At 35.9% G+C, this 12,940-nt stretch overlaps 1 protein-coding gene across 1 annotated transcript in view; it reads right to left on the reverse strand.

Annotated features, from left to right (window-relative positions):
- Window positions 1-213: 213 nt before the first annotated feature.
- The window catches only part of LOC126880112 (cyclin-dependent kinase 10), a 40,786-nt gene continuing 28,059 nt past the window's right edge, over window positions 214-12,940 (reverse strand). The window contains exons 8-9 of the mRNA XM_050643809.1: window positions 3,816-3,946; window positions 214-525 (exon numbers count right to left, since the gene is read on the reverse strand). Coding sequence (XP_050499766.1) covers window positions 490-525; window positions 3,816-3,946 — 167 coding nt within the window. The 3' untranslated portion in view covers window positions 214-489. The remainder of the gene's footprint in view (window positions 526-3,815; window positions 3,947-12,940) is intronic.

The following is a 12,940-nucleotide window of genomic DNA, read 5'->3' on the forward strand; positions in this document are numbered from 1 at the left end:
ATACGAAAAACATTTTCGTTCAAGTCAGTCAATGGCAATTCTAAATGAAATTTTGAAGATTTTTAAGAATCTCCAGTCCAAGATGGATTCCAATTACTGGAAAAATATCAAACTGTTTGATCAACAGTCAGAAATAAATTTATACTTTCCATAAAAATCTAATTTTTTCAGTAGCAACCCCTCTCATCAATAATTATTAAAGAAAATTGCATCACAGAATAAAAACTTTATTCTAAATATTTTACAAAAGCCATAATTTTGTAAGATCACAAACTTAAACCTAAACAGTCAGCACACATTTAAATATAAAACATGAATTGGTGTTTAGTGTCTATTTCAAACTTTAGAAAATAATTTTTGGTATTTTATGCTAAAAGAGGATTGTTGTTAAACAGTTTTCATTTAATACCATTTAAAAATCTGTCATAAATTTAAGAAACTGATACTAGTGTCCCAGTGTGGTGACTTATATCGAGATATTTTTGTGCATTACTCAATCCTTCGCTTCTTGACGATTGAACCCAACTGAAACAAATACACAGTTAAATTTTCCGTATGTATGTGGGAGGTCCGATAAGTACTTAGCCTCTCCTCTCGATGGCACCAATGTCGCAAGAGAAATCTACCATCGTATACGGTGCTTCTCAGAGGCTTTTTCAGTGAGTCACAAGTGACAGAACAAAAGGTACATCTGTGATTATACACATTTATAACATTTATCCTAGTTGTTGATAGATGGCGCTATAATCTGAACAAATGATTTATTATAATATTATTGCAATTTGGTATAAAATCAAATCAATCGTGTTTATTGCATTTATAAAAAGGTATGTTCTTTGATTTGTATAGTCGTATAAATTGTACAGATTATAGGTCCGGTTTTACCAACAACAAATAAATCAATGAATAGTTATTCGTCGAATAAAATTTATTACACGTTTATATTTTTATTTTGTTCCAATATAATTTTGATAGTTTAAAGTTAAACTGATGAATTTACTTTCTTATAAATACACTAAGCACCAAAATTAACGCACCACCTTAAAAATGGGACATTTTTGATGTCTTGTATTTCCTAAACCTGTTGTCCGATTTTAGTGATTTTTTTAATATGTTATAGCTTTATTCTTCAAGAATATAGATGTAATAATATTGTTGCTAAACAGATAAGTATCATTGTATACCGGGTGTAACAATGATAGTGTGTTTTTTCCTCAAAGTTTGGAACACCCTGTGGAATATTCTGGCGTATATAAAATATTGAAATTAAAACTCAACTGTAGCCTTATGCTTTCTTAACATTATGCTTTTGATTCATTAGCTTTTGTTGGATATTAAAAAAGTTAGGTATTTAACAACTAGCCATGTTCTTCATCAATACAGGGTGTTTCTAAATAAGTGCGACAAACTTTAAGGGATAATTCTGCATAAAAAAATAATGACCATTTGCTTTATAAACATATGTCCGCAAATGCTTCGTTTCCGAGATACGGGATGTTGAATTTTTTCTTACAAACTGACGATTTATTTATTGCTCTAAAACCGGATTAGATATGCAACTGAAATTTGGTAGGTTTTAAGAGGTAGTTATTGCGCATTTTTTGGCATACAATTAAGAATTTTATATTCACCATTGACGTGCATACGGGTCATATTACCCGGTCATATTACCCGTATGCACGCCAATGGTGAATATAAAATTCTTAATTGTATGCCAAAAAATGCGCAATAACTACCTCTTAAAACCTACCAAATTTCATTTGCATATCGCAACCGGTTTTAGAGCAAAAAATAAATCGTCAGTCTGTAAGAAAAAATTCAACATCCCGGATCTAGGAAACGAAGCATTTGCGGACATATGTTTATAAAGCAAACGGTCATTAATTTTTCATGCAGAATTACTCCTTAGAGTTTGGCGCACTTATTTAGAAACACCCTGTATTGATGAAGAACGTTGCTAGTTGTTAAAGTTCCTAACTTTTTTATTATCCAACATAAGCTAATGAATCAAAAAGCATAATGTTAGAAAAGCATAAGGCTACAGTTGAGTTTTAATCTCAATATTTTATATAGGCCAGAATATTCCACAGAGTGTTCCAAACTTTGAGGAAAAAACACACTATCATTGTTACACCTGGTATACAATGACACTTACCTGTTTAGCAACAATATTATTACATTGGTATTCTTAAAGAATAAAGCTATAACATATTAAAAAAATCACTAAAATCGGACAACAGGTTTAGGAAATACAAGGCATCAAAAATGTCCCATTTTTAAGGTGGTTTGGATCTTAGTGTATTTACAGCGAGATTAACTTGCCAATTTACTTGAAGAGTAAATATTTATTTAATAAATTAATAAAATAAGTCTTATTTGACGTTAGTAAAATGGAGAAATGTCAGTTTATTGGTCGAATAACTGTATTCATAGAATAAACTACTATATGTCTAAACTACTACTATTGTATAGATAAATCATTTTTTTATTATAGCGCCATCTATCAACAACTAGAATAAATGTTATAAATGAGTATAATCACCGACGTACGTTTTTTCTGTCACTTCCAACTGATTGAGTTAGAAACAAATGTGACGCACTGAAAAAAGCTTCTGAGAAGCACCATAATACATTCTTGTAGACGGCCTATGTCAAAATATCAGCCAAATCGGACTGGTAGTTTTGTTTTGACTGCGTGTGTAAGCGAGCGTGTTTGGGGATCTTAGAAAATTGAAAAAAAGAGTTGCTGATTCGACTCTTGTTTTTAGAAGGCAGATCCCGCAGCGAAATCAAAAAGCGAATGTTGAATGTTGTAAGCGGTGACTCTTTTTCTTCGATGGAAACCGTCAAAAAATTCGAGTTTCAACGTGGTGGCACGTCGGTTTTTGATAAGTCACTCCCAGAAAGAAATTCACGATCTCGTATGGGTAGACCGCCGACTGAAGGTGCATGAGATAACCGACTCTCATATTAAAAGATCTCGTTGGTCAAATCCTGCATGAAATGTTGTGCATAAAAAAGCTGTCGGCACGATGGCTGCCGTATTTTTTAACTTCGAACAATAAACGCAACCATGAGACCACTTCGGAGCAGTGTCTGATGCTGTTTAAGCGTAATTCAAATGAGTTTCTACGTTGTTTCATAAGCGTCGACGAAACATGGTTCCACTGGTATACACCAGAGTCCAATGAACAGTCGATACAGTGGACGTCACCACGCGAACGTACTCCGAGGGGGGCGAAGACTGCCAATCGGCCGGAAAGGAGTGACCACCATTTTCTGGGATTCGGGATTCACAAGGTGTCATCTATATCCACTTCCTGGAAAAGGCAAAACGATCACAGGGCTTTACTATGCCGCATTAGCCCGATTCGACGCCCAATTTCAGCAAAAACGGCCCCAATTGTTGAAGAAAAATACTATTGCACCATGCCAACGCTCCGACTCACACCTCCGCCATCGCCATGGCCAAATTGGTCGAATTGGGTTACAAACTGCTATTCCATCCAACGTATTCTCCAGATTTGGGCCTGTACGACTTCTTTTTGTTTCCAAACTTGAAAAAGTCACTCGCCGGGCAGAAATTTAAGTCGAATGAAGAGTTCATCACTGGCACGGAAACCTACTTTGCAGACATCGATAAAAGATATATTTTAGAGGGGTTAAAGAAGTTGGAGCATCGCTGGGTCAAGTGTAACGAGGGGAGTGTAAGGAGACTACGTTTTCGTTTTTCTTTTGAAGGCTAAGTACTTATCGGGCGCCCTAGTAATTATCTAATTATTCTGCTAATGCCGTTCTATTAAATATAAACTTACCAAATCTGATATAGCTGGCAAATTATTAGTTTGGTCACCAGCTCCTGTATTGGTAGCTTCAGGTGCTGCTGGTTTGGTTCCCTTAATATTTCTGTGTTGTGGGAAGCTCGGCATAAGTTTTGGATCACAAGCTGAAAAAATAATCAAATATAAATACAACTTTCACTTCATTTATACCACTAGTGTGTCACAAAATCCTAGAATTAAGGAGCATTCCACAACAAACGACCGAGACAGGTGACAGATAGGCGAGACCGAGAAACCAAATAGACAGTCGCTCCATAAAATGAGTACGCGACTGAGAGAAGCGACATGTGCTAACCGTGCGTCTATACTTCAGTATATCAGATTTAGGAATGGACACATATTGGCCTCGAAACTATTCTTTAAAATCCCCGAGGAAAAAGTTTTCCTGTAGTTGGCTGTATATCATTTTCAAAAACTATAAAATCCTTTATAAAAGGTATATTTGTCATGACTATATGATGTGAACAAGTCAAACTCGAGCTCAATGGTACCTAGAGCATAAAACATTGGATATTTTAAACATCCATGTTTAATTTCACATCTTTCATCTATATTCCTATGAAGGATCAATTGTAAAGGGTTTTTACCCACATATTTTTTATTTTGGTGGTTAGCATGTTAGATTCACGTAAACACTGATGATGATCGGTCATCCGATCGAAAACTAGTTCTGTTCTGTGATGAAGCCCTTTTTAGGGATTTTAACAAATATACCTTTTATAAAGGATTTTATCGTTTTTTTATTCTTTAAAAGGTTACTAGAAGCAGAAGATGATGATATATTATACGCTTCAAATGAAAAGACGAAGTTGTATAAATTCTATACGTATCTAAAACGCGATGTGAAGAAGGATTTTACATTTTCTAAGACGATAACATCCTTGTAGGATTCCACTTCAGGATCAAATAGCAGTGGGCTCTTAGCCACTAACTCCATTAGCAATTGGTCTTTCTCGCCAGTAAATTTTATTTCGGACGTTATTACATTTATTAAAAAACCATGTATAAATCGGTCGCACAGCGACCGACTTCACTACTGCTCTTTGCTCTTATAGGAGTCCGAGGAGACCAGACAGCGTATTTCCGTTTACGTGTTCATTTCAAGACAGTGCGGTTTTGAAATAGACACCGAAACGGTAATACATATTTAGTTCCAAAAAGGTGTTGATTTGAAAGAGCCAACCTCCGAAATGTGCACGGGTTTGTACCGAAACATGACGTGTCGTTGGAATGCTACAAACAAGTGCATAGAACTAGGTCTATTCGTTGCAAGTGCTGTTTATCAACTTGGCTTTGAGGGTTGTGTTGTTGTGTATTTAAATCAATTTAAACGTGATGGGGCAGTTTAAAAGTGTTTTTACTAACATCTCGCAAGATTTTGAAATTCTGTTGTTTGAACAAAACTCATTTAAAGAAAACAGTAACTATAAGTCCAAAGTTCACTGTTCGTTATCTTATACCGGTAACTACGATGACATTTGTGCTTATATTATTAACACATTTTCTGCAGAAAACAGAACAAATTGGATAATGAAGAGGCGCTATCCTACACCTAGCAGAAAAGAACAAGTCAAAAAGCAGAATAAAAGGAGCAACTAGAAACTTCAATTGTAAGGCAAATAAACATCTATTAAATTTTTGAAAGCAACAAGCAGTACTTTAAAAACCATTATTAAAAAGAGGTTTAAAATGTGGATCAGTCTTTAAGTTTACTACGTTGCTGTGACGATACAAAACAGCTTTATATCATATTTTGAAGCTGGCATGACAGCTGGAGCAGCAAAATCATATCATGAATTCAGTAATATCGAAAATTGTGAGGAAAATGTTTATGTGATGTTAGCTAATGTTCAAAAAAATCCTTTTGATCGTCAAGTAAGTTATTTGTATCAACAATGGCGACTAAAAAATTACGATAGCAGAGACTGTATGGATATATTAGAAATTTTAAAAATAAAACAGATATAACTTCTCGCACTCAACATTAGATTGTTTGTTAAGGAAGATCCTATTATTTGTATTTTGGTTACTCCAATAATGCAAAGAGTTTGTTTAGCTGGGTTAGCTGATGAAATGGTATTCATCGATACAAGTGGATCATGTCATCAAACTAACACATGCGTAACTTTTATATTAGCGGATACTAAGGTTGGTGCATTACCTATAATAGCTGTAATTTTATATACAAGTCAATCACAGCATAATAAAATTATACTGTTGCTTTTCAAACATCTGAACAATAATTTTTCAGTTGAAACTAAAATATATTTTTAATGGAATACTGAAGTCTTATTGTGCATTACTAAAAGTTTACAGTGCTACTATAGTTTACAGGACATTTTGGTACTACTTCGACTTTTTTGAAAATTTATAAAGAAAAATAGAAGGAAACTTTGGTAACAAAATTGTTTTGTTTCGACAGATCCAACGAATGATATTTGTTATTATGTAGATAGGAGCCTGGAGGGACGCCGGTGTTCAACATTCCTCCATGGAGAGTTTGGAGTAGTTCCAATGTCTCTTTCCAGCGTTTTGCACTTGCAGTAAGTTCAATGTGTCGCTAAGCCTTCGATAGCTAAGAGGAGAACTTTTAATGAACCGTAAGATGCTGTAATTCTGGCCTAGTGAATTGTTAATGTAAATAAAACAATTTCTATTTTGCTATGACTGTAATGAAGTTGAAAAGGGCAAGAAATAGAATTTTACATGTGAACAATTGAGTTAACAACTTATCCGTGAAAGACGCCACTACACATATATTTACACTTTGTACCGGCTTTTTGCTAATTGCGGCGTGAAGAATTCTCTTCGAAAAAGCGTAAATGAAAAGAGGTTTTTGCGTACGTTCTTAATGAGTGTTGATAGTTGACTGACTGACTGTTGCACCCCGCTCTTGCATACCGTTAACAAATTTTCCCGTTGGGGTGTTTGGGTTTTTGGAGGCGGAGATTAACATTCTTGGAAGTTTTCTTCGGGCACTGCGTAATGAAATTATTTATGGTTGTTACAGAGGCGGCGCGGAAATTTGTTGTTGGTGAAATAGAATTTATTTTGGGTGGAGAATACAGTTCTCCAACATTCCCCCCGGCGTTAGAGCCTTGTGGTCTAACCTACTCTTCTTTACCTTGATTAGGGAGAACCGAAATTTTAGAGATTGCCCTTGTGAATTGACCATCGATGGTCTTCAACTTGACCACTCTGACTTTGCCATCTTGCCCGGGCATTGTATCAACTACCCGTGCTAAAGGCCATTTTAGAGGAGGTACATTATCCTCTCTCAGAAGAACTAAGTCATTGACTTTTACGTTTTCCCTTGGTCGGGACCATTTTGGAGAATTTTGTAACCGGTTCAAGTAATCAACAGACCACTTTTTCCAGAAACTTTGTTGTATTTTTGCAATTTGCTGAAACATGGATAGTTTATTTTCCGGAATTTTTTGTAAGTTTTGCTCAGGATGCGCTGACAGGCTGGAGCCAATTATAAAATGCCCAGGACTGAGAAAGGTGTAATCTGAAGGGTCGCTGGACATGGAACAGATAGGCCTTGAATTCATCACAGCTTCAATTTGAACCATGACAGTGTAAAACTGTTCGAAAGTGAAAGAAGAACAGCCTATTAGCCTACGCATATGATATTTTGCGCTTTTTACTGAAGCTTCCCAGAGCCCAGCCCAATGAGGAGATCTAGGGGGGATAAACTTCCATGAGGTTTGATTTTCAGAAAGGTATTCCATAATGGTTTGAGAATTAGACTTATTTTGAAAAAATTTGTATAAGTCATAGAGTTGGTTTCTTGCACCAGAAAAACATGTGGCATTGTCACTGTAAATGACGGTTGGGTTACCACGTCGGGAAATGAATCTCTTAAGTGTTAATAGAAAGGAAGAAGTTGTTAGATCAGAAACAACCTCAATGTGCACAGCTTTGGTCACCATGCACACGAAAATGGCTATGTATGCCTTGATTTTTGGCGCTTTTCGGAGTGAAGAAGATTTTAACAGAAAGGGTCCACCATAATCTACACCCACTTTTTGAAAGGGTCTTGTTGTAATGGACAACCTATCTTCAGGTAAATTACCCATAAGCTGTTGTGTAGGAGCACACGAAAATCGGAAACATATGGTGCAGTTGCGAATGATTCGTTTTGCTTCCTTTAGACCATTGAGAGCCCAGAATTTCAAACGAAGATTTGAGAGAACTGTTTGCGCACCAGCATGTCCCAATCTGAGATGTTCATTTTTGATGATAAGATTGACGATAGGATTATTGGATGGGAGCAGTATCGGATGTTTTTGCAAATAGTCTATGTCGGGACAGTTCGTAAGTCTGCCTCCAACTCTGAGAAAATTAGAAGAATCTAAAAATGGTTTTAGTGACATGAAGTTTTTATTCGAAATAAATTTGTTATTTTTAAGCGCCGAAATTTCTTTTGAAAATGCATCACCCTGTATTTTCTTGATGATGAAATCCATTGCATAATTTAACTCCGCAACAGAAAGAGGTTCAGAAATTTTTTGTTTTTTACAATTAGAAATAAAACGAAATACGTACGCTACTGTACGTTTTAAGCGTGAAATATTTGAGAAACGTGAGAAAATTTTTATCCAGAAATTTTCCACATTAGAATTTACCACGAGGCTTATTTTTCTTTCCTCGGGTAGGTTTTCGAGAACTTTGTCATTTACTAGATTGGAAACATTGAAATTTTTATCTCGCAAGCATTTGGGACCTTGCCACCAGAAGTCGCTACTGAGAATTTCAGAACCAGACATTCCTCGAGAAAGAAGGTCTGCGGCATTTTGCGCAGACTTTATGTGAAGCCATGTAAAGTTTTGAGTCAACTCTTGGACAAGAGCTACCCGGTGAGCCACGAAAACCGACCACCGACTTGGATGACTTTTACACCACGACAGAGCTACTTGGGAGTCTGACCAGAGGCTGACTGAATGAAATTTTATAGATTGATTTTCAAAGATAGAAATTATTTTTGCAACAAGTTTTGAAAGAAGAACCATTGCGCACAGCTCAAGCCTAGGAAGTGTTACCGTCTTTAACGGAGTTATCCTTGATTTGGAAGAAACTAATGCACAAGAGATGGTCTCATCCGAATAGAAAGTTCTTAGGTATACGCATGCGCCATAAGCTGCCATGCTGCTGTCTGCAAATCCATGAAGCTCAACCTTCAGAATTATTTTTTCAGAAAAATAGAAACGAGGAATTTTTAATTGTTTTAATTGTGACAAGTCCTGTAGAAAGTTGTTCCAATCGTTTAGAATAGTTTTGTCCGAAATTTCTGTGTCCCAGTGAATTTTTTGCAGATAGAGTTTCTGCATAAGCATTTTGCCTTTAACAATAAACGGATTGATGAGTCCCAGAGGGTCGAAACATTGCGCTAACGCAGATAGGATTTTTCTTTTTGTTATTGGTGGGCAGAAATTATTTTCGGGGACGGAAATTGTTATTTGGTCTTCCGCAGGGTCCCATTTTAGGCCTAGAACCTTACTGGAAGTGGAATCGAAATTTAGGTCATATTCCTGAGTAGTATTTTTTGAATGTTCTGGGTTGATTTGTTGTAGGAATATGGATGAATTTGAATGGAATTTATGTAAAGTAAACCCATGGCGGTTTAGAACAGAATTTAATTGCTGAAGTATTTCGAGCAATTCTTGAATATTATTTGACCCACATAAACCATCATCTACGTAGAATTGGTTATCGAGAAAATGCGAGGCCAATGGGAATTGAACTTTATTTTTATTTGAAATTTCTTGCAAGACTCTCGTCGCAAGAAACGGGGCGCTATTCGTCCCGTATGTGATAGTATTTAATTGAATACATTTTATAGAATCGTGGGTATCGTCCCTCCATAGAATATTTTGTAGAAAGCGTTGATCTTTGTTGATCCACGTCTGTCGAAACATTTTTTGAATGTCACAGGAAAATATGAATTTGTATTGCCTGAAACGCACCAGAATGTCGAATAAATCGGGTTGAACCTGATACCCTTTTAATGAAATGTCGTTCAGACTTTTTCCTGTAGAGCTTTTACAACTAGCGTCCATGACGACACGCAAAGTTGTACTTTTATTTTGTTCGTTGATGACACATAAATGTGGAATAAAATATTTTTTGTCCGAATTTTCATTTACGAACGAAAGAGGTACATATTCAGCATGCCCTAAAGAAATATATGTGTCAATGAAATTTTTGTACTCGGAAAATAATTTTTTATCTTTTTGGAATTTATTTTCGAGTGAAAGAAAACGCCGTTTGGCTATAGAAAATGAATCACCCAGTAATTGGTGTTCTTGTGCACTTTTTAATGGAATATCTACTTCAAAGCGTCCATTTTCAAGGATCTTTGTTGTAGTTTGAAATATTTGTTCGGCCAGCTCGTCAGCTTCCGACAGAATAGGTTTTTGATAAAGTTCTTCCATGTTCCAGAATTTCGTGAGCAGCTCGTCCGTGCTACACGTAGAAAGTAGAGCAACATCTCCAGAAGCATTGTTTGCTACTGTAGGTGCCGTCAAGTGAGGAGCAATCACGCCGGCTATTAGGTACCCCAGATGAGAAGCCTGCAAAATTGGAAGCCTAGGGCCCAGAGGAATTATGTCAGGAAGAATTAAGTCGTAGTACAAATCAGCCCCAACCAAGATGTCTACCTGACTAGGTTTGTGATAGGAATCGTCGGCGAGAAAAACGTCCCTTGGAATTGGTAATTTTTTTGTAAGAATGCGGAACTGTGGAAGATTGCAAGTAATATTTTCTAAGATGGCACATGAAATTTTGAAAGACTTTTTATTATAGTTAGAATGCATTTTTATGTTGACCATCTTTTTTGAAACCGAATTACTTTGGCCTATGCCAGAAATGTTTAGAGATATGTCATATGGCTTGTAGCCCAGCCTATCAGCCAGACACTGGGTACAAAAGCTATTTTGACTTCCCGTATCGAGTAACAATCGGGCCGTTAAAGGTTTCCCGTTTTTGTCGAAAATGGTTACTTTGGCCGTAGCTAGAAGTATATTTAAAGTTTTTACGGACAAAGCAGAAAAGGAATTTGTAAACGGTTCTTGCCCTTGAAACGAAGGACCTTGAAAGTTTGAATTTGACGAATGTTCGCGTTCGTAATTGTTTGAATTTGTAGAAGTGGACGGACTTTCATTTTTATGGGTCGTAGAAAACGTATTATGTTTACCCGAATTATTATTTGGTGCCAGAATGTGCAAAATTGTATTGTGGCGCCTTTTACAAACGGTACATGCATGTTTTGATGAACAATCTTTAGAATTATGCCTACCTAGGCAGTTTACGCAGAGACCTTTTGAATTCACGAATTTTATTTTGTCATCATGCTGAATGTTTTTGAAAAAGTGACATTTGTAAATTTTATGACCTTGCTTTTTGCAGAAAATGCAATAAAAGTCAGAAACTAAATTATTTGACGTATTATTTTTATCTGAATCCTCTGATGTGTTATTACTGGATGCATGATGTGAAACTTTTACGTTTTTGGCTTGCCTAGGATTTGTATTTTCCAGGCTTTCCAGAACAATGCACCTTTTTTCAAGAAATTTAAGAAAACCATCTAATTTTGGTACATCTGAATGATTTCGCTCAGTTTCAAAAAGTCTCCTTGTTGAAAAATCTAATTTGCTTTCTAGCAGGAAAACTAAAATTATATCAATGAGCTCTGTACTTGAAAATTGCAAATTTTTTAGCAATTGCATATTTTTTGTTACGGTAGTTAGAAAATTTCTGAGGGCTTGCGGTGAGCTGTTTCTCAGTGTAGGAATGTCTATAATTTCTGTTAAGTAAGAATTTATGATTGTGACCTTATTCTGATAGCGGTTCTTTAGAATATCTAAAGCAATCGAAAAATTTTCATTTGTGACTTTCAAAGAATCCACCAACTTAAGAGAATCACCCTGTAGGTAACTTTTCAAATAAAGAAACCTTTGGATGTCAGAAAGGGACTGATTTTGTATTATCAGTGTGTCGAAGAGCTCAAAAAAACTTTCGAAGTCCCCTATTTGCCCGGAATATTTGCATATGCTTATTGCCGGGAGCTTTACGGCCACTTGCTTAGCGGCAGCGACGCTCCCTGTATTGGTAATATCCAATGCTCTAATCGAACTTTGTATTTTTGACAGAACCGCAAAATAATTTTCTTCAAATATGGCACGATCACATTTTTGAGAATCGTCCAGGAATTCAATTTCATCCTGTACGTTATTGTAATCAGAGAACAAGTCTTGTAATCGATCTTCTCTTGTTTTGAATGAGAAAACATCTTTTTCCGAGTCATGGTTTGCTTCTAGCCACGTTTGAATTCTATTAACAGAATCTAGAATGGAATGCTTTTTGTTTACTAATTTATTTAAAGCTTTTTTGCTCATTGTAATAACTTTAATTTGTTTATTTTTGAATAAAATTATTATTTATTTTTGAATTTTAACAAGCATGCAATATTAAACCAAAAATTCAACCCTGAATAGTTCTTTAAATAGTGTTTAACTTTATTAGAGTAACATTTCGCAAGAGATCTTTGAAAATTAACTTTTTGAATTTACATATATAGAAAAGTTTATTTTGTACGTCACCCCTGGGCTCTTGGTACTTGAATGTGGGCTGCTTTTCCTGGAATCAGCTAGTCCTTGAACACCACTTCTTGAAGTAAACTATTATCACTGTTTTTGTTCACAGAATGTTTATTTGTCCGTAGAATAAATAACGCAATCACTTTGTCTCTTGGAATTATTGTCTATTCGACGAGAATATCCGAAAAACGCGACACTTATAATGTCTTTTAGAAAGAGTTGGCATTAGCCAGAAATGTTTTTTAACAAAATAATAGAATTAGATAGAAACTTGAATTGAGTGTTTTTTGGCCAGAAAAGTTCGGTCGATGGATCAAATGTGGCTTTAAGGGCCAAATTCGGCTCTTAGAAATAAAATCCGGTCTCGGAGGAACAAAATGGAGGGACGCCGGTGTTCAACATTCCTCCATGGAGAGTTTGGAGTAGTTCCAATGTCTCTTTCCAGCGTTTTGCACTTGCAGTAAGTTCAATGTGTCGCTAAGCCTTCGATAGCTAAGA

Source organism: Diabrotica virgifera, chromosome 2 (assembly GCF_917563875.1).
Source record: "Diabrotica virgifera virgifera chromosome 2, PGI_DIABVI_V3a".
Classification (NCBI taxonomy): Eukaryota; Metazoa; Arthropoda; class Insecta; order Coleoptera; family Chrysomelidae; genus Diabrotica; species Diabrotica virgifera.